The sequence below is a fragment of the Girardinichthys multiradiatus genome, chromosome 9 (genome assembly GCF_021462225.1).
Source record: "Girardinichthys multiradiatus isolate DD_20200921_A chromosome 9, DD_fGirMul_XY1, whole genome shotgun sequence".
Lineage (NCBI taxonomy): Eukaryota > Metazoa > Chordata > Actinopteri > Cyprinodontiformes > Goodeidae > Girardinichthys > Girardinichthys multiradiatus.
Window position 1 is genome coordinate 40,072,064 of NC_061802.1, and position 22,353 is coordinate 40,094,416.

At 39.5% G+C, this 22,353-nt stretch overlaps 1 protein-coding gene across 3 annotated transcripts; it reads left to right on the forward strand.

Annotated features, from left to right (window-relative positions):
• The first annotated feature begins 2,568 nt into the window (after positions 1-2,568).
• ube3a (ubiquitin protein ligase E3A) lies at positions 2,569-22,103 on the forward strand. 3 transcript variants are annotated; one of them, XM_047374925.1, is made up of 12 exons: positions 2,570-2,779; positions 2,888-2,955; positions 4,440-4,486; positions 7,007-7,263; positions 7,340-8,535; positions 8,647-8,791; positions 9,229-9,434; positions 9,833-9,997; positions 10,492-10,647; positions 19,859-19,932; positions 20,891-21,034; positions 21,115-22,103. In XM_047374925.1, coding segments are annotated over exons 3-12 (2,466 nt in total). In that variant the 5' UTR covers positions 2,570-2,779; positions 2,888-2,955; positions 4,440-4,484; the 3' UTR covers positions 21,236-22,103. The 3 variants fall into 3 exon arrangements, with proteins under 3 accessions (XP_047230882.1, XP_047230881.1, XP_047230880.1); XM_047374926.1 differs by lacking the exon at positions 2,888-2,955 and having other exon boundaries at positions 2,569-2,779; XM_047374924.1 differs by having other exon boundaries at positions 2,570-2,955.
• The last annotated feature ends 250 nt before the right edge of the window (positions 22,104-22,353 follow it).

Below are 22,353 nucleotides of genomic sequence, written 5' to 3' on the forward strand. Positions count from 1 at the left end.
AAACTGTGCTCTTACCCTGCTAATTGAACCTTCACACTCTGCTCTTACTGGTGCAATGTGCAATCAATGAAGACTGGCTACCAGGCTGGTCCAATTTAGCCTTGAAACCTCCCACACTAAAATGACAGGTGTTTCAGTTTCATTCTCCAACCCCTGTATATATATATGTTCTCAGAAATATATGTATTTTCATTAGGAAAAGGTAGAGTATGTAAAGTAATAGTATTTGGTTTTGAAGTGAAATGAATGAAGAATGAGTGGCCACCTGTACTTGCAGTGACCTCTAGTGTTCTCAATGGAAACTGCGGCTAAGTTTTACACATTTTAAATTTGTAGGCTCGAACAAAACATAATAATCCTGGGATCATAGACTTTTTCCTACCTTACCGTTTTGAACTTATGTTGAACATATTGCCTCACACGGATACAAATGGCAGCTTTACAACATTCTTCTCTTGTGCTCCGTTCCTTACTGTAAGATTAGAAATGCACCTACAAATACACTTTGCAGAAGCTTCCATAAAGAATCTCTGTGTTTGCTTAACTGTGGCTTCCCTAGTATAAGGGGAAGGCATAATTTATGTAGTATGACAAAGTGTAAATTTCGATGTCTGAACTGAACATTGAGAGAATACTACAGCATAATATAGCGATTAGATAATGTACAATTTAAAAAAGCTCTATGTCAGAGTGGAGAGACAGCCGGTTCTAACTACCTGCTGTGTGATTTATTGTTTCTGGATATAACAGAATCTAGAGGGAGGACAGAAAAGTCTGCTGAGTGTTTGTCTTTGTCAATAAACCAGGAAAGATTGATTTCCTGTACATTCAAACACTCAGACCTACTTCTATCACCTTTTTTCTTTCTTTTCAGTCAAATAAAGTGAGTTTATTGTAAATTTGTTATTACACAAGATACAAGGTAACTTGAAAACCGCCAGGGCTCTTTATTCTATACTGTCACATTAAATACAATAACGTAGCTATTTTGAATCTACTTGAATGTACTCTGTTCTAAGGCAGTGGTGTGCAAACAAGATGTAAATACTCACTGGCCATATAAATGTTATTTATTTATTCATTTTTTAAATGAAAATACAATTTCATTGTGAAATTTTTCATTTTTACCTGCTCGACAGTGATCTAAACACACATATTAAAAAAAAGTAGTCTGAGTTTTATAGAAAAGGTACTTGTAAACCATTGAAGAGGCTCTCTTAGATTTATCTCATTTTAAAAAAGGCATGCACTGCTCTAAACCTTTTTGTTTTATGTTTTTCTATTTTCTTTATTAGGAAACTATTTGTATTGTTCTTAACAAGAACACGATAGGAGACACCCTTTTTCAAGAATGCTTGCTTTAATTAGCTAAGGTGCACCAAAGTCTGCTTTTGAAGGGTCCTTTTTAATGTGAAATGTGAAACATTGGTTAAATCTCATGCATAAACTTATGACATAACTGAAGAACTCCTTCAAATCTTAACTGCTCAAAGGAGCATTATAGCAGGTCCTTCCTCCTTGCATCTAGACTTCATAACCATCACCGCACCCAACAAACTCAAACTCAGTGTTTACATCCCTGCTATTTGCAGTTTTTTCATTTCTTGTAAACCGTATTGTACTCTATTCTAAAAGACAAATACTTTGTGTTGTGTCTTACAATTTCTGTTTTCATTCATTTTAAATTTCTGCATCTTTTTAAATGCCTGATGTCCTCTAGTAGGTCCTGTGCTCATTGCCCAGCACCATGGGGCTTGACTGGAATTTGCCAGAGAACACTGGAATTGGCAGGTTTGGCACTGGCGTCCTGTTCTTTTCACAAATGAGAGCAGGTTTGTCCTGAGCTGATGTGACAGATGTGAAAGGGTCATCTCTAGGACATCATGTTTAGGTCCATCGGACGCCACCAGGTTGCACCTCAAACTGTCCATCAGCTCAGTGATGTTCTGGTCAGGATCTAGTGGGAGATACACCAGGACACCATCCATCATCTCATAAGGAGCATGGTCGTCGGACATGCATATAAGCACATGAGGGACAATTCTGAGTTTCTTCAATGACAGTTCAGCAAACTGGACTAGCCTGCTATATCAGTTACTGATATGGAATGCATCCAATTTCATATCAGTATGGCTATCCAGCTTGATTTTTTTTTTTTTTTTTCAGATATCTGATGTGTTTTCAAAGTGTTCCTTTAATTTTGTACATTTTTCACTGTATTATCAACTTTTTGAATACATAATTTATACTTTATCCTTTCGTAAAAACAAGAACAAAAGTCCTCCAGAAACCTTTTTTCTGAAACCCCAACAACGTGACCCTAATACCACGTCACAAATATGACATCTGTCTACTAGGAGAACTATACGTACCTCAATCCCAAACTGTCCCTTTAAATTCCTCTACACTACCCTGCTGTTAGCCCTGTTTTCACCGCCGGTGTTGTGTGTGTTTTCGTCACTCCTCATACATGTTTTTTAATAATGGCGCGTGAAGGTGAGAGAAGCGTGTGTACGTGACGTTCGACGGCCTCGCGCTGCATGCCGGGATACAAATCGGTCTTGTTTACAAGATGACAGTATACTCTGACTTAAACACGGAACATATTTCCTCTTTCTGACGCTGGAACACCCGAGCCGTGGACACGCGTGTAAAAACAAGTTGTTTTCTTCAAGCGGGGCCACAGAAACCTGAACACACGGAGCTGTCACTCTGACGAGAGATTTCTTTTTTGTTTTTTTGCACCGTCACTGACACACGAAGATCCATTAAATCACAGGTTGGTGCGCTATTGGATCAGGGTTATTTCATCGTAATAAAAAGACGAGTTCAACTGGCGGGATTTGTCAGAACATGAACTAAATCATCAGTCGTTTCTACCGTATAGGCTTGCATTACTGGAATAGAAGTGCCCTTAATAGGAACGCAGTCTGACTTCCGTTTAAAGAGTGTGTGGTAAGAAAGTTTGTTTGTTCCTTCCTTTGATGATTGCTGTAATTTTCTACATATATAGCATGCCTTTCTATGGATTTCAATCAGGCTGTACACCAGATCTAAAAGTTAAGAGCTCATTTATAACCAGGATCTACGTACCCAGGAAATGTATAAAGCATGTCTAACCCGTTGTCCCCCTGATGGTTGTTTTTGTTTGGCAATAAACTGGTTCAGACCTTCCATTTAGCTTATTAAGTGAGGGAATCCTTATCATTATTCTTATGCATGTAATCCTATAACTGTTTTTTTTTTGTTTGTTTTTAATCCAACCAGTGTTTCTTAGCCAATTAAATCACTGCAGCTCACAGTAATATTCATAGACTTTCTGCTGACATTTTGTTTACTGTCAGAGTGAAATCTGAGTTCTCGTAAAATTCTTGTAGAACCAACTTCAGCAGGAATAACTTCAGATCCTTATTTCTAGGAGTGACTTTATCCTTCTGGTCCAGTCTTTTTCATAATGTCAACTGAGTTCATTAAGGTGTGCAGACATTAGCTTGTGCACTATAACCTTATGGTTAGGGCACTGAATTTCAATCAACTTGAGGTCTGGACGAACCACTGTAACAACCCCTGTCTTCAGTCCTGTTGGTAACCCATTTTTTCTTCAGCTTCACCTTCAGCTGTTGGACAGATGGCCTTGTATTTGACTCTATAATACTGGTGAAAAGATGACCGCGAAGTCCTTTGGCTATAAAGCAAGCCAATAATCATACCACCTCCACCACCGTGCCTAACAGATGGTAGGAGGTGTTTGTCCTGATATGCTGCGATTGGTTTTTACCAATCCATGTGTTGTGCATTATTACCAATCATTTCTACTTTTGTCTCATCTTTCCAATGGAAATAAGTATTTTGGTTCATTTCAAATCCAACTATGCAAACATACTTTGTGCTAGGACAGGGTTATCTGTCCTTTTTGCAATTTCTCTGAGCATTGCACAGTCTGACATTGGGTTGAAGTTGCTAGAACGTTCACTGCTGAAAAGCCTGGCAACTTTCTCAGATGTTTTCCATTTTGGATAAACATTCTCACTAAAGAATTACGGAGCTCTTATAGTTTGGAAATGGCCTTAACCCAATAAGGTCATTGCTGACGCCATTCTTGACATTATGTTAACACACACCTGCATGCTGTAGACCAGCAAACTTTCAAAAGAATTCTGATTTTATCGAGGTGCTGATCCTTTCTGATTATCAAGAATGAGGTGCATTTGATTAATGGGACACGGTTGCTGCTTTCTCTATTAAATCCTATGTAAGCAGCAAGGGTGGGCTCAGTTTTTCTCATTGTCTTATGAATTTTCTCTCATGTCTTCTTTGGCAGCAGAAATACTTTCAAGGCAAAACACCTGTGTGTAAAAAAAAAAAAAAAAAAAAAAAATGTAAATACACTTTTAAAAATCTGCAACAAATAATGAGATCTTGCCCAATCATTGTTTCAGCTGACTGTCCTTTGGGCCTGAAGGCAGGTGTCTGAATCCAGCCGAATGTAAGTCACTTCATACTTTGATCAAAAACTTTTATTCAGGGTTTTCTGTGTTTTTCTCTCTTATCTAATGTCTCTTGTTATATATTTGATGTTCAAAAGACAAATGATGAGTTGGTGACTGGTATTACATGTTATTTAACCAGGAGAGATTCAGTGATGTTAGAAATCTCTATTTTCCAGACAGGTATACCAAGGTTTTAAGATTCAAAACCGCTAAAATCAACCACCATACTGTTTTATATGTTTTAATGTCCTCTAATGAGAAACCAGAGAAGGTAAGGTAAGTTTATTTATATAGCGCTTTTCAGCAACGAGACACTCAAAGCGCTGTACATACAATTACAATACAATCACAAAGCAAATAAACACAAATACAGACACAGAAAAACAAATCAAATGATAAAATCAAACAACAGAGGTAATTTAAAAAAGTAAAATAAAATGAAGAGAATAGAATGATGGACAAGAAAATGAAAGAAAAATTGGACTGAAAATGCAACTAATCATGCCCAGATGGCACTGTCAAAGGCCACTCTAAACAAATCAGTTTTTAATCTTGATTTAAAGCAACTTAGGGTTTCGGCGCTTTTACAGTTTTCTGGCAGTTTATTCCAGATTAGTGGAGCATAAGAACTAAAAGCTGCTTCTCCATGTTTGGTTCTGGGTATGCAGAGTAGATTGAGCGAGATGACCTGAGAGGTCTGGCTGGTTGATACACTGACAACAAGTCTGTAATGTATATTGGTGCTAAGCCATTCAATGATTTATAGGCTGATGTGCTCCACTTTCTTAGTTCTAGTGAGGACGCGGGGAGCAGCGTTCTGGATCAACTGCAGCTGTCTGATCGACTTTTTAGGCAGACCTGTGAAGACACCGTTGCAGTAATCAATTCTACTAAAGATGAACGCATGAATTAGTTTTTCAAGGTCCTGCTGAGACATTAGTCCTTTAATCCTGGAGATGTTCTTTAGGTGATAGAAGGCCGACCTAGTTACTACCTTTATGTGCCTCTGAAGGTTCAGGTCTGAGTCCATCACTACACCCAGGTTTCGAGCCTGACTGGTGGTTTCTAGCTGTATTAACTGAAGCTGTGTGCTAACTTTTAAACGCTCTTCCTTTGGTCCAAAGATTATTACTTCAGTTTTGTTTTGATTCAGCTGAAGAAAATTTTGGCCCATCCATGCATTGGTTTCTTCTAAGCATTTACCCAGCGCTTGAATGGGTTCATGGTCACCTGGTGACATCGTAACGTATAGCTGTGTGTCGTCTGCATAGTTATGATAACTTACGTTGTTGTTTATTATAATCTGAGTTAGGGGGAGCATGTAGATATTGAATAGGAGGGGCCCTAAGATGGACCCTTGGGGAACGCCACATGTGATTTTTGTGCTCTCTTATGTAAAGTTACCTACTGACACAAAAAAATCCCTGTCCTTCAAGTAGGATTTAAACCAGTTGAGTGCTGTACCAGAAAGGCCAACCCAGTTTTCAAGGCGCTCTAATAAAATGGAGTGATCAACAGTGTCGAATGCTGCACTAAGGTCCAATAATACCAGCACTGTGGTTCTTCCACAGTCTGCATTTATACGGATGTCATTGAAGACCTTGACAAGAGCAGTCTCTGTACTGTGGTGAGCAGGAAGCCTGACTGAGAAAGGTCTTAAGTAACTGGTGTTTTCTGTGTGTTAGTCTATGCTCTCCATATGGAGCACAGACTAACTTACTGCTGCCCCTCCCTCGCCTATTGCTGGTAAACTGAGTCACGAGTGAAGACAGACAAATTTGGCTGTTGGGTAATATTCCTGTTCATGAAAAACTAGAACAGTCAAATTCAATTGAGAATTGTGGTAGAACTTTAAAATTGATGTTCACAGAAGCTATTCAATCTTACTCTGTTTCAGCTACACTGTATTGCCCAAAGTATTTCCCTATCTACTTCTACATGGGTATGAACTTTGATGGCATCCTATTATTTATCTATAGTCTAATTTGTTGATGGAACACTGTTGTTGTCATAGTTAGATGAAAAAAACAGAGTTGCAGCCTCCACTCTAATGCATCCCAAAGGAGTTGAAGAAGGTTGAGGTGAGGACTCAGTGCAGGCCAGTCAAGTTTCTCCACACCAAACTTTATACACCTGCAGCCGTGGTAGTCATTGGAACACCAGAATCCATTGATTTGGTGGTGGGACCCAATACTTTTGTTAGTGTAGTGCATTTTGCAAAGAATAATGGGTTTGCATTTGCATTCAGGCTAAAGGCAAATGCAAGCCTTTTTTCAGATTTTTTATTGAAAAAAATTGTAAAAGAAAATACATTTTATTATCCTTCCACTTCACAGTTGTTGCGTGTGTTAACTGTTGTTGGTTTATTACAAATAAATATAATTAAATACAGATTATTGTTGTAACAAGAAAAAATGTAACATCAGCGAGAATAACTATGCTTGAGAGGCACTGTATGCATTGTGACATTGCATATATTCTAACCTGTCTGAGTTCTTGTTTAATCATTTTTACAGGAACAGAGCGACTGCAAAGCGGTTAATCGAACGCTACTTTCGACAGTTAACTGAAGGCTGTGGAAATAGCAACTGCACCAATGAGTTTTGTGCCTCTTGTTCTAATTGTCAACCTCTGGATAACAACGCAGCAGCTGCTAAAGCGCTGGACCTGTTTAAAGTTAATGCCAAACTCTGTGATTATTACCCTTCTGTTGAGTCCAGGTCTGATGAAAACTCTCTGTTGGGGAGTAAGATGAGCGCTGAAGAATTCTCAGGTACTTTAAAATGGACTCTGGATTCTCATGGATGATGCGTTTAAATCAGTTTTAATAGTTTGGGTTCCAATTGCAGATGTTCACTACCTCACAGAGCACACTGTGTGTAGGATCCTGAGTCGCTGCGAGGAAGAAGGGAATTATTCTGCTCTCGTCCACGTCATTGGCAGGATATTCTCCAATGCGGATGCTCTTATTAAGAGTTTCCGAAAGGAAGAACCAAGTGCCACCAAAAACCTCGATTCTCTTCAATCAAAAGAAGAAGAGAAACAGAGCGATCAGTCCTCAGAAAAGGTCTTCTCCTCTGCTTCCTCGCCTGATGAAACTCCAAATGGAGTTCCCAACTCCTGTGAGCCCACAGTAGACATTGATGCAGTTCGGAGAGTCTACGACAAACTTCTATCTATCGACCAGGTGGAGTCTGCTCTGGTGAACGCCCTCATTTACCTCACTCCAAACGTAGAACTTGACCTGGAATATCTTGACGTGTACGAAACAAACCCAGATTATCTGAATATCTTCATCATAGTGATGGAGAACAGTAACCTTCACAGCCCAGAGTATCTTGAGGTGGCGTTACCTCAGTTCTGCAAGGCAATGAGCAAGCTGCCACTGATCGCTCTTGCTCGGCTGTCTAAGCTCTGGTCGATGTGTGGTCTCCCACACATCCGGCGTATGATGGAGACCTTCCAGCAGCTCATTACTTTCACAGTTCTTAGTAATGAATATGGTATGGAAAATCTGGTAAACGACGATGAGACAGTGGTGGCTGCAACCAAGTGCCTAAAGGTTGTCTTCTACGCAAGCATCCTTGGCGGGGAGGTGGATATAGAGCACAATGAGGAGGACGACGAAGACTCTGAGTCGGATGAGCTGACGTTGCATGAGCTGCTGGGTGAAGATCGGCTCTATAAGAAAGGCCCACGGATTGACCCTTTGGAGAAAGAGCTGGGTGTCCGTCCCATAGACTGCATAAAACCCCTCATACCATTTGAGGATTTTATTAATGAATCGGTGAATGAAGAGATTGAAATGGACAAAGATTTTACCTTTTTTAAAGTCAACGCAGAAACCAAGTTTTCCTTCCAGAGCTGCCCCTTCATCCTCAGTGTCATAACAAAAAGCCAGGGGCTGTATTACGACAACAGGATCAGGATGTACAGCGAGAGACGCCTCACAGCTCTCTACAGCATGGTGCAGGGCCAGCAACCCAACCCCTATCTCAGGCTCAAAGTACGCCGAGACCACATCATTGACGACGCCCTCGTCAGAGTGAGTCTCAGCACCTCTAAGGTGCTGGCATGTTTGCATTAGATGTAACATTGTGGGACCAGTCCCAGTGTTTGTGTATACATGATAATTTCATTCTTTAATTTCTTCCAGTTGGAAATGATCTCCATGGAGAATCCATCTGATCTGAAGAAGCAGCTTTATGTTGAGTTTGAGGGGGAACAAGGTGTAGACGAAGGAGGAGTTTCGAAGGAGTTCTTTCAGTTGGTGTTGGAGGAAATCTTTAATCTGGACATAGGTGAGACTTGAAACCCCATGCTTACAGCATACAGCTTCTGTTTTATATTGAAAGCTTGATGCATGCTTTTTGCATCTGTGCTAAGATGCATGATCATTGAGCTTTGTTCACTTTTTCAAATCCAGAGCTGGGATATGGTTAGCTTGGCATTAAGACATCAAACCAAAAGAGAGTGGTTCTGCATCTCTCTCTACCAGCACAATAATGGTCTCCTGTCAGTTTAGATAGACAGTCATATCTTGGTAGGTTCCTTTCCCATTTTCAGATGATGGATTGAACAGACCTCTGTGAGAAGTTCAAAACTTAGGATTTTGTTTTTAATCATAATCCTGCTTAAACCTCTCCACAACTTTCTCCCTGACCCGTCTGCTGTGTTCCCTGGTCTTAATGATGCTGTTTGTTTTCTAATGTTCACTTCCTTGTGACTTTCTTAACAGGGATGTTCACCTATGACAATGACACCAAACTGTTCTGGTTTAATTCATCCTCACTGGAGAACGAAGCACAGTACACACTTATCGGAATTGTTCTGGGTCTCGCAATTTACAACAACTGCATCCTAGATGTTCATTTCCCGATGGTTGTCTACAGGAAGCTGATGGGGAAGAAAGGGACCTTCTTGGACCTGTCAGACTCACATCCAGTACAGTAACTTTTTCTGTTAATCGGTTAATTTTCATGTGTTGTAATTTTACTGGCAGAGTTCCTGTACCGTCTTAAGGGTTCCTTACTTCCTTTCTTGTATCCTTTCTCTATACTTTCCTTGTGTCCTTTACTTCTGTCCTTTAGTCCTTCATTCCATCCTTTCCTTCCTTCCTTGCAGTTTCTGTTTTCTCTAGGCCTCATATTTACAGCCTGGCTTGTTATATAGAAATGTCTGCCAGACATAATGTTAATGCAATGGACAGAGAAGTCCTGAAGTTGATTCTGGAAATTTCAGGACTTTTAGATAAAAAATGTGAAGTAATCCTGTGCTGAGAAAATGCATTTTTTTCATAGGAGTTTAGTAGCATTTCAGGCCATATCTTTCTCCTGTGGCAGGTCCTCTACCAAAGTATGAAGGAAGTGCTTGAGTACACCGGCAGCCTGGAGGAGGACATGATGCTAACCTTCCAAATATCCCACACCGACCTTTTTGGAAACCCTATGTTATATGACTTGAAGGAGAAGGGAGACCAGATCCCTGTTACCAAGGAGAACAGACAGGTGAGCATTTTTGCAACTTTATACTCAATTTCTGTCAGATATCTGTTTGACCCCCACATCTTTATGCCAATGGACCGGACTTTAAATAAATAAAACCTACAGATTCCCCAACATAGGCCGTCAGTTTTGTAGTAACATAATTGCCAGCTCTGAATCCTGACTTATAACTCCAACTTTTAGAATGATGGAAACAATACTACATTTTTTTAAAGAAATGTTTTAAGTTTGAAATTGCACAGATATAGAACATGTTTTGCTGGTTCCTCTTTTGACTTTAATGTGTTTGACATATTCAAAGACAGGAACATGGTGAATAAGAACCAACATGAAATGAGTCACAGACATAGTTGAATTTCCTGGACAATAAACTCTTAAAGTTGGTTCATTTATGACAACAACTTACACTGAATTGTCATCTCAAGGAAGGAAACAATAAGAAAATGCTTCGACTTTTTAAAAATGCTTTTCTTTGTGTGTTTGTCTGTAATTTACAGGAATTTGTTCATCTGTATGCTGACTACATCCTGAACAACAGTGTGGAGAGCCAATTCAAAGCCTTTAAAAAAGGTTTCCTGATGGTTACAAACGAGTCCCCTCTGAAATACTTGTTTAGACCGGAGGAAGTAGAGCTTCTAATCTGTGGCAGCAGGGTGAGAAAAATCTGCTTAACTCTGGAAAGCCAATTTGTAAACAGCTTCATGAGTAACATAACACCATTTTTAATTTTAGGATTAATTTAAACTGTTAATCAAGTACAAAATAAATTATTTTCATACTAGTTTTATAGGGTTCAGAAAATCTAAAGCCTAGTTCAGTAAGACCAGATGGAGACCCTCTGGGAGCATCAGTCCTAAGTATTACCTTGAATTCTCAGTTGGAATTAGGTCTGAACTTTGACTGGGCCATTCTAGCACATGAATATTCTTTGATCTAAATCATTCCATGTGGCTTTGTATGTTTAGGGTTGTTGTCCTGCTAGAAGGTGAACCTACGCCCCAGTCTAAGGTTTTTTGCAGCCTCCAACAGGTTTTCTTCCCTTATTCTTCTTCTTTCTTCTTATCAACTCAGACCTGCTTCCCTGTTCATGCTGTACAAAAGCATCACCAGAGCATTATAGTGCCAGCACCATGTGTCACCATAATAGTGGGCAGTGTCATGTTTGTTCCTCATATAGTGTTTGCATGTTGGATAAAAAGTTACATATCGCTGTCATCTGAGCACCTTATTCTACAGGTTTCACTGTGACCTACTGATTCTGTTTCTCAGCCTTGGAGATGCCGATAATAGCCACGCTGGTCTGTAGTCGCATCCTCCCTTCCTCCCGTTAGCCTTGAAAAGCATGCAGCATGCAGCTGGCTCTCGTCAATCCTAGTCATCCAACAGTTCTTTCCCTAGGTTTAAACTCTATACAGTATTACACATTCCATTCTTCAGCTTCCAGGATTTACTTTAAAACACAGTTACAAAACCATCACTTCATTCTTTTTATTCATGCTTTAAAACTGATTAATGCTATATTTATTTCATATATAGCTGATTGAGAATGTCAAACCTTAATGTTTTTTCTCTAATTCTCAGTTCTTAACCACATTTCAATCATACATCTTTTAACTTGTTAATCAAAGATGACTAATTTTCTTTAATACTTATGAAAGAATGTAAAATCATCAAACATCATTTCTTTGGATATACTTGTTTATATTTTTGCAAAAGATAAGACAGATAACATGTGACTCCACAAAGACCACCCCAGTCTCTCAGCTCCAGAATATGAGAACATGCTTGTTTCACTCCCCACGGCCTCAACTGTGTGTTTTAATAATTATTGCATGGATTACACATAAGGATATTTATTGTAACTTTTATAGAGTTAACTGTGAGCAGTTACAAAATGTTGCATAGATTACATGGAAAGATCTCACCTTATTTTGACACCCTACATGGCTTGTGGCAAACGGCGGGCATGACTTTCTACGGGATTCTTTTAACAATGGTTTCTTCTTGCGTCTCTTTCATGAAGGCCGGATTTGTGGATTAGACAAATAATGGTCGCCCTTTAAAAAAATGTTGCCGCCTGAGATATGGATCTCTGCAGCTCCTTCAGAATTACCATGGCCTCTTGGCTGCTTCTCTGATTAATGCTCGCCTGTCACGTTAGGTGGACAGCCCTGTGTTGGTAGGTCTGCTGTTGACCAGAATTGGTGGTTGTAGCATAACAAAATGTGGAAAAATTCAAGGGGTATGTGATCTTTTGCAAGTCACTTTAAGAATTGATAAGAGTTGATACACTGACAAGTCTGTAATGTATTTTGGTGCTAAGCCATTCAGTGATTTATAGACTAACAGAAGTATTTTAAAGTCTATTCTCTGAGCTACAGGGAGCCAGTGTAGGGACTTTAGAACCGGGGTGATGTGCTCCACTTCTGGATCGTTCTGGATCAACTGCAGCTGTCTGGTCGACTTTTTAGGCAGGCCTGTGAAGACACCGTTGCAGTAATCAATTCTACTAAAGACGAACGCATGAATTAGTTTTTCAAGGTCCTGCTGAGACATTAGTCCTTTACTCCTGGAGATGTTCTTTAGGTGATAGAAGGCCGACCTAGTTTCTACCTTTATGTGCCTCTGAAGGTTCAGGTCTGAGTCAATCACTAAACTCAGGTTTCGAGCCTGACTGGTGATTTCTAGCTGTATTAACTGAAGCTGTGTGCTAACTTTTAAACGCTCTTCCTTTGGTCCAAAGATTATTACTTCAGTTTTGTTTTGATTCAGCCAAAGAAAATTTAGGCCCATCCATGCATTGATTTCTTCTAAGCATTTACCCAGCGTTTGAATGGGTTCATGGTCACCTGGTGACATCGTAACGTATAGCTGTGTGTCATCTGCATAGTTATGATAACGTACGTTGTTGTTTATTAAAATCTGAGTTAGGGGGAGCATGTAGATATTGAATAGGAGGGGCCCTAAGATGGACCCTTGGGGAACGCCACATGTAATTTTTGTAGTCTCTGATGTAAAGTTACCTACTGACACAAAAAAGTCCCTGTCCTTCAAGTAGGATTTAAACCAGTTGAGTGCTGTACCAGAAAGGCCGACCCAGTTTTCCAGGCGCTCTAATAAAATGGAGTGATCAACAAGGTCCAATAATACCAGCACTGTGGTTCTTCCACGGTCTGCATTTATACGGATGTCATTGAACACCTTGACAAGAGCAGTCTCTGTACTGTGGTGAGGAGGAAGCCTGACTGGAAGACATCGAAACGGTTGGTTGTTGTTAGGAAGTTGTTTAACTGTTGAAACACAGTTTTTTTCAATAATCTTACTGATGAAGGGGAGGTTTGATATAGGCCTGTAGTTCTGTAGTAGCAGCTTGTCCAAGTTGCTTCTAAGATTTTGCAGTTTATTTGGTGTAATTGGGAAATTTTGTCAAAATCAGTTCTAGTTGGTGACAACATTGGTAATGGAGTTGATGTGGATGAGCTGACTGCCCCTCTGATCTTTTGGGTTTTTTCAGTAAATAATTTAGCAAATTCATTGCAGGTCCTGGTAGAGTGGAGTTCAGATGCTACAGTTACAGGAGGGTTTGTTAACCTGTCGACAGTGGCAAATAATGCACGAGCATTGTTAATGTTTTTGCTGATGATCTCAGAAAAGAAGTACTCCCTTGCATTTTTCAGTTGTAGGTTATATCTGTATAGTCTCTCTTTATAGATAATATAGTGAACCTGGAGTCCAGTCTTTCGCCACCTGCGTTCAGCTTTTTGACACTCCTTTTATTCACTTATGACTGGTGGAGCACTTCTCCACGGAGACATTTTCTCCCCAGAAACAACTTTCACTTTAATTGGAGCAAATGAATCAATGATGTCTGAGATTTTAGAATGAACGTTATCTACCAGCTCATCTACAGTATTACAGGGCAAAGTGGAGGTAGAAGAGTAAATCTGGTTAAAGGTTTCAGCAGCACTGTCCTTAAAGATGCGTTTTCTTATCATGTCTCTATGGCAAACTGAGTCATTGCTGATGATGCTTTCAAAAATAACAGAAAAGTGGTCAGATAGAGCAACATCAGTTACAAACACCTTGGAAATGTTTAGACCCTTAGTGATGATCAAGTCCAAAATATGTCCCTGTTTGTGCGTTTGCTGTTTAACATGTTGAGTAAAACCAAAATTTCTAAGAGTGTCACATAGATCTATTGTACTTGTGTCTTCAGGATTGTCCATGTGAATGTTGAAGTCTCCCTCAATAATTAAACAGTCATAATCAACAGATATCGCAGATAAAAGCTCATTAAAATCACTGATAAAGTTTGTTTTGGACTTAGGAGGCCTGTAAATATTCAAGAACATGGTTCGGACCGGGCTCTTTACCTGGAGAGCCAAATATTCAAAAGAGTCAAATTTGCCCAGAAATACTTTTTTTACACTCTAATAAATCTTTAAACAAAGTGGCCACCCCTCCACCTTTTCTTTGCTGTCTGCTCTCCCAAAGAAAATTGTAGTTCGGAGGTGTCGCCTCTATCAGAATGGGAGCTTCATTAAATTCATGTAACCATATTTCTGTTAAAAACATAACATCAAGATCGTGGTCAGTAATGAAGTCATTGATTAAAAATGATTTTCTTGACAGAGATCTAATGTTCAGTAAAGCCAGTTTATATGACTTAGTTGCTGATATTAACTCTTTGTCTTGTTGTACCTGACAGTTTATGGCTTTTGTTGATTGTTTATTACTGTCTCTTATCCTTTTGGCTTTGCTCTTTCTGTCACGTATAAGCACAGATATTTTACAACTATCTCCTGTTAGGGGCCCAAGTTTTTCCTGGACATGCTCATTTCTGATAGTTACCACTGGGGCCCAGACTGTATCACAGAGAAGTGATTTCAAGGTCCTGATTAGGAGGAGATAGATTAGGAGGTGGTGGAGGTCTGTGGCATTTGGAAAATGTTGGTTTAGTAGCAGGGCCTCGGCCACGGGGGGTGTTGAATGGAGAAGATGTCAGAGCCATTTGGGTCCTGATTTTAAGAGCTCCTTTCATGTTATCAGAATCCAGTAAAGCAAAAAGCGGGCTTAGTGGGGAGATGGGAGAGTTCTGTGCGGTCTATGTCTGGGTTTGGGGGGATGGGGGTATAATGGGGGGTCCACTTCTCCTGTGGATTTTGACGGGGACACCTTTTGTGATGACCTCTCTTTCTCAGCCAACTGGCTGATTGTTTCTGCTGGAGCTGGAGGCAGCGTTATCATTGTTGGTGATACTCCATGTTCTCTGCTGAAGGTCAAAGCTGCTGGCGGATTATTTACTGAATAGAAGAGATTAGATGTGAGACATCTGGCTCCTGGCTTCTTCAAACAGAAACCATCTTACTTGAAGAGTTGTCTTTTTCCCAAAAAAATATTAGAATTGTCGATGAAGTTCACAGGTGTGGTGGCACATGTTTTTTTCAACCACTTATTCATCATCAGAAGTCTCTAAAAAATCTCATCTCCACAGAAAATTGGTGCAAAGGGTCTGTTGAGAAACACCTTGATATTGAGACCTCCAACAATATTCAGAAGACGAGTGAAATCCTCCTTCAGTCTTTCTGATTTTTTCTTAGCCACATCATCCATGGCTCCGCAGTGTATAATAAGGTTTTCTAGAGACGGGCGCTTTTCTGTGATTGTAAGAATATTCTCTGAGATATCAGAGACCACGTTACTGGTACCAATCATAACTTCTGTGTTTTTCTTGTTGCAGAAGTTTTTAATCCCATCCACAGCTGTGTTGCCCACTATTAGGGTTCTTGGTCTGAACACATCCTTAGCTGAGTGCTAGTCTGCTAGCACTTACTGTAGCTGAGTTTCTCAACACAAACAATAACAAACGTCATTAAACGAACATTTTGATTATTTAACTGTAAACTAATCTTCTCTGCCCAAATACTACATTTTACATGAACCGCGCTGAGGAGAGGTTGTCCTGTGCGTTGAGGAAAACATCCACGTGTGGGTAAATAAAGAGTTAGCTTGCAGCTACCCTACGTAGCCGTGGGGAAGGGCTTTTAGCTGGGCTGGCCGAACCATAGGACAAAGGCACGTTCGGCTCCTTGAGTGACCGCGATGTGGCAGGGTACCTGGACGTGCAAGCAGGAAGGCGTGCGATGCAGTCCCGGCCCTCTTTTCCAGGCCATGGGGGAAATTCTCTTCAATTAGGGCTGCTTCTGGATGCCTCAGAAGGAAAGCCAAGTAAAGCTTGTCTTATTACACCCTTTATATGAATGAATGCCGGATACTCGAACAGCAAATCATTACTTAACTTTGTTGCATGTGATCATAGTCACTCTGGATCCAAGTTTAAGAGTTATGTCTGCTTGCCAGCAAGGGACATACTTCAAAGAGATCTGTTTGCTGGAACGCGGGATTTTTATTCAGACAATGACGTCACAGGAAGTCCCTCTTGTTCCCGTTCCTGGCTGAGCTGGAAGTAGGTTAATGCGATTTATTTTGAAAGTTCCAGAAAAGTTCTTACTGGCCTTTAATGTTGTAACCCATGACTGCGGTCCCAACAACTTTATTGGCCAATATTACACAAACAAGGAATTTGCCATTTATTTCAAGCGCTCATAGGCATTAAGTATAAATATGTGAATTTATACTTAATGTAAATTCATTCTTAATAATAAAAATAAAGATAAAGTGAGCAGTATATTCATGTATGTGTATGTACAGCATTTTGTTTATGTATATAAAAATAAAAAAATAAAAGAAGGTTGTGATATAAATGTACTTACTTTGTTTCACAGCAGAGTAGCTGTCTACTCAGGGTGTGAGGTGATCATTTTGTTCATCAGAGTAACAGCCTGGGGGAACAAACTGTCTCTGTGGGGGCTGTTTTTTTTGTGTGTAAATAATGCTCTGTAACGTCGACCTGATGGTAAGAGTAAACGGTTTGTGACCAGGATGTGGGGTCTGCAAAGATGTTAGCTGCCCTTTTCCTGACCCTAGACCTGTTCAAGTCCTAGATGGAGGGGAGGTCAGCCCTGATGATTCTCTCCGCAGAACTATTTGTTCAGTGCTGTTTGGACATGTCCTGTTTTGTAGATGAGCCAAACCACACTGAGATGAACGAACAAAGGAAGGACTGAATAATGGCTGTGTAGAAAGTTACCAGCAGCTTATGTGGAAGGTTGTACTTCTTGGGTTGCCGCAGGAAGCAAAGGCTATGTTGGACCTCCTTCTGAGCAGTGCCTATGTGTGAGGATTATGTGAGGTCCCGAGAAAGGATGGTTCCTAGGAACCATAAGTGATCCACAGTAGATACAGTGTTGTTGAGGATGGTGAGGGAAAGGAGTGCGGGGGGAGTCCACCATCAGCTCCACTGTCTTGAACAGGTTAAACTCCAGTTGGTTCAGACCACATCAGTGTACCAGCCTATCCACCTCCTGCCTGTATTCAGACTCATCACTGTCCTGGATCAGTCCAATAACATTGGTGTCATCTGCAAACTTCGTTTCACAGAACCGCTGAGATCCAGTCATTTGTGTAGAGGGAGAAGAGAAGTGGGGAGAGAACATACCCCTGGGGACGCCAGTTGTGATGATTCTTGTACAGGAGGTCCAGTCTGGGTTCAGGGGGGTCATCACAGCTTGGGGCGACAGGTTACTGTAGCTAGTAATGAAGTTCAAGCTCCTCCAAACTGCTGCTGGGTTGTTAGCTGCAAACCTGTTTTTTTACTTTCTCGCTGTAGCTTCTCTTAGCTGCCCTGATCTCCTTCATCACTTTGTTTCTTGCCTTCTTATATATGGCTCTGGCCCCACTGCTATAAGCCTTTTCTTTGGTCATAAATCATAGTACTTTGGACTGACTCAGACTTTCACACCAGTGACTTGTGACTTCACTTCAGCTTGACCACTTTGACTTGACAAGACTTGATATTTTACACTAAACAGTAAGTTTGTTAGAAAGGGAAAGTCCAGGGCGAGCAACCATGGAACTGTGCCAGGTGAGCAATCCAGACTCGAGTCCCGCCATTTCCCTATATTTACTCCTCTTGACACTACAAGCACGCTGCATCTACCGTGCTGTTTAACTGCTTTTCTTCTGCATCCTACGACAACAGCCACAAATTGATGGTGGTAGGGATGAGCAGGAAGCGCTATTAATGAGGTTTGCACAAAGTTAGAAAAAGGAAAAAAATAGCTGCATGCTGCATCACAAACAGCTGGTAGGCAGTTAACTCTGCACCATTATACACTTTCAGTAAGGTCTTAAATCCAGACAGAAGCAAGTGTCTAAGACAGATTCTTAATTGCAAACATGGAGGCAGTGACACAACGGCTGCCAGAGACTATGTTGACATTAAGTACAGGATGCCAGAGCTGCCAAACATGTGTGGCCCTGTGTTGGGTGATGGACCCAGCTCTACGATAGAGAGCAACTATGATGTCTTAAAGTCGTAATGCAGGTGTTTTTTCCTAAAAATGAAATAATAAATAAGTCAATACAAAGGAAGCAAAGCACAAAATATCTATTTTAATATTCCATCCTCCCCTTCACGTGAAGCAGATGGGTCATCCACAAAAAATGTGTTCTTTGTCTTTTTAACTTAGATTTAATTCATATGTCACAAATACAATGCTAGCAATGCTTCAGGGTTATAGTTAGGTTTAATGACACTGTTATGCTTAATCATACTTTTATTTATTTATTTATTTACACATGCAAATTTGTAAGATGCAGTTTGCTTGTTTGAATTAAATACATTTTTATTCACATGATCCTCTGAATTTTATAAGTGCATAAATCCATAAGTGTCACTAATACTTTTTTTGAATTAGTTAAAGTTGGATCGATTAATTTCAAGTTTAAATTCTTTAGGAACTTCTCATAAACCCTGCATCTAACACAGCAGAGAAAAATGCTTTATTTATACAGGATTCATTTGTACACGGCAGCTCTCTGAACCACAAACCGAGTTAGTGCATCCAAACTGGCAGATAGCAGCACCACAGTCATGTCTTATTAAATAAACTTGATCACAAAATTCATCTCTATACAGTTGCTTAAATAAATTGAGTTGTTACTTTAAGAAAATTATGTTACTTATATATTATTGTAAAATTAGGTTTGTACTGTTGCAGTTGTTCAACATGGAAATAATTTTCTTTATTATAGACCAGTTTGCTCATTTTTGAAATTTACTGGATGTTTTTATGGTCTCAGTTAATATTTACTGTAAAAGGCAACATCAGCTCTGATTTTCAGACAAGTTTGAGGTTCACCTTTTAAACACCTTAAATAATTCAAAGGTCTGAAAATGCTTAATTCTCTGATTAAGCTACATATTTAGTCAAATGACTTTATTAAGACTTGAAATTAAAAGCTTGGGACTTTGACTCAACTGGAGACTTTCATGCCTTTACTTTGGACTTGATCCTAGACTTTGATGGCAAGACTTCAGATTTACTTATGACTTGAAAAACAATGACTTGTTTAGATTTCACTGGGGTCAGGATTGCTACAAAGGTTTTGCCTTTAACCTTTCAATTAAGTTATTAACTTCCAAATAAGCCTATATTTAGCAATATTGGGCAGACTTTCCTCTTGCAAAATGCATCAGTCACCTTCTTTTCCAAACGATTAAAACGTTTCAGTAAAAAGAAGAGTGATGTAACACAGTAACAAAAATGACTGACTAATTCTCGATTTATTCACATAAATCAGATTTGGTAAGTGAAGGGAGCTAAAACCATTTTATTTCGAGTTTGCTTTAATAAACGTGTAAAAGTTATAGATTTTTAACTTATCTTAAAACTTGGTGTAAAGATCTTCATTGGTGTTTTATTATTGATAAATAATATAAGGTCTCTCTTTATTCCACAGAAACTTGACTTTGAAGCACTTGAAAAGACAACTGAATATGATGGAGGTTATAACAAGGACAGTCAAATTATCAAGTAAGAACATATGATACATTTAAACAGGTTCATATTTTAAAGCCCTAACCTTGATCTCAACTTTAAATGTTTTAATGTGGGTTTAGTGGTTTAATTGTGAAAACATATTCTCTTCAGTCAGACTCAGTCACACTATAGTGAAGTTTTTTCTTTTTTGATCACTTTAGGAGCTGTTGAACAAGTCTGTAATTCTGTTTTTTGATAACAATGAGAGGTTCATCCTTTATAGCCAATGTAGAATGGTGTTTGTGGTTTATTAATAGTACATGAATGCACAATCATGACCCGTCCACATGTGAAGCCAGAGAATGTTCTGGAGAAGCCCAGTTAGGAACTAAGCAGTGAAACACAAAGATAATGACCAACCTAACTAAATTACTGAAGTATGGAATTTGATTTCAGTATTTTCCAGATTTGCACAAGTATGGAGAAAATATTTGTGCTTCCAGACTTTACTCTATCTATTGTTGTATATTGAGACCTTCCCGCTGGTCTCCCTTGTTCTTCTTTTCTTCCTTTCCTTCCTCTTTCTCTCCCTTATGTTCTCCCTTTCTTTATTCTTTGTGTTCTTTCTGTCTTTCTTCCCTATGTCATTCCATGCTTGTGGCCTTCTTCCCCTCCTCCCTTATGTTTTTTCTCCCTTTCTTCCTTTCTTGTGCCCTTAATTTTTTTCCTGCCTGATTCCTTACTTGCTTCCTTCTGCCCTTCCTCTTATGTCCTACCTGTCTGTCTTCCATGTGTCCTTCCCTCTTTCCACTCTTATGTCCTTATTTTCTTCTGGTTTCTAGTCTTTTCAGGTTCCATATTTAAAGCTTGACCTCAGCAGGAATATATGCCATAAATTCATGACGAACTATAGTATTTTAAAGAAAGTTCAGTCTGGAAAGATCTGTAATTTTTACTGAAAAAATGCATTGGAATTCTGAAATAATATTTTTCCTATTTTTTATGGCTGCAGAGATTTCTGGGAAATCATCCACTCTTTCGGGGAGGAGCAGAAACGGCTTTTTCTTCAGTTCACCACAGGCACAGACAGAGCACCAGTTGGAGGTCTCGGCAAATTAAAAATGATCATTGCGAAGAACGGCTCTGACTCTGACAGGTACAGCTAATCCAGACAACTTTTTGTTCAATTTTAAAACCCAAGGCTAAAATGTTCTTTTTTGTTGTGGTTCATTGCAGGCTGCCGACCTCTCACACATGTTTCAACGCCCTGCTGCTCCCTGAATATTCGTCCAAGGAAAAACTGAAAGAAAGACTCCTCAAGGCTATCACTTATGCCAAAGGTTTTGGAATGCTGTGAAGGATTCACAAATAGAGTTTTCTTTCTGTGTGGAAAAGAAACAAGGAAAACCACCAAAACAGATAAGGGAGACTTAAACAACAAAATGCTGCAAAAACTCCGTGCCTAATCTATCACTCCCAGATAACTCCACTGCTGGCCTTCCATGCTGAGCCTTCACTTGCTTTTTAACTTGTTACTTGTGTAGGCATTAGAAATCCCAAAGAAGTTAAAACAGCACTCCAGCCTTTTTCCCCACATGTTCTGGTTAAGAAAAGGCAAAACTCATGTTTGATTTGTGAAACTGTGAAAGTATGCTTACACGTAGTAGCACATAAAGTATATTTATGAAATTAGTTTGACTTCTGATGGCTCTGAAGTTTTTAAAATGTAGCAGTATTTGGTCCCTACTGGGCATGATGGTGCTCCTTGGCTGTTGGCCTTTTATATTACCTTTTAATGAAAATAGCCTCAATGAAAAACGCTTTTTTTCTGTCAGTAAGAGCGACCTTAAGTTTATTTTATGACTGAAACATTTGTGCCGTGTCTCCCGAAACATATTTGAACTGAATATAGTTTGCTGTGAAGCTGGTGTGATAGTTTACAGTGGCTTGCTGGGTTTTAAACTGTTTAAAAATGACTTAGCGGCTGTTTTAGTGTGTCAAACCTGAATAAGGTGTTGCTCGTCTCTTGGCTTGTTTCCTAAGAGTTACTGATTTGCACACTTCTATGTGCAGATGCCAAATGTGCAAGGCCTATTCAATGGAAACAATCCTAGTAAATGTCTGATTTGGCTAAGTATCTCAGGTATGTAAAGTATTTGCAGAAAATGTCAAAACCCTTCTGTAAACTCTCCAACATGCAAAGTAAATAAAGGTCAAAAGTTTTAGCTTTCTTTAAATTTGTGTTTTAAACGGCATAAAACAACTGTTGCAATATGATCATCAGCTAAGCCAGGGTGCCACAGATTGTTTTGGGATGGTGAACAATTCTGTGACATAATTCTCACAACTCTAATGCACATATGGGGCCCTGTTACAGGATTTGCGCTAGTATTACTTCAATGTCTCAGCAATGACCCAATAATAACAATATTTAATCTCATGTTACACTAAAGAATTGCTTGCCTCATCATCCCA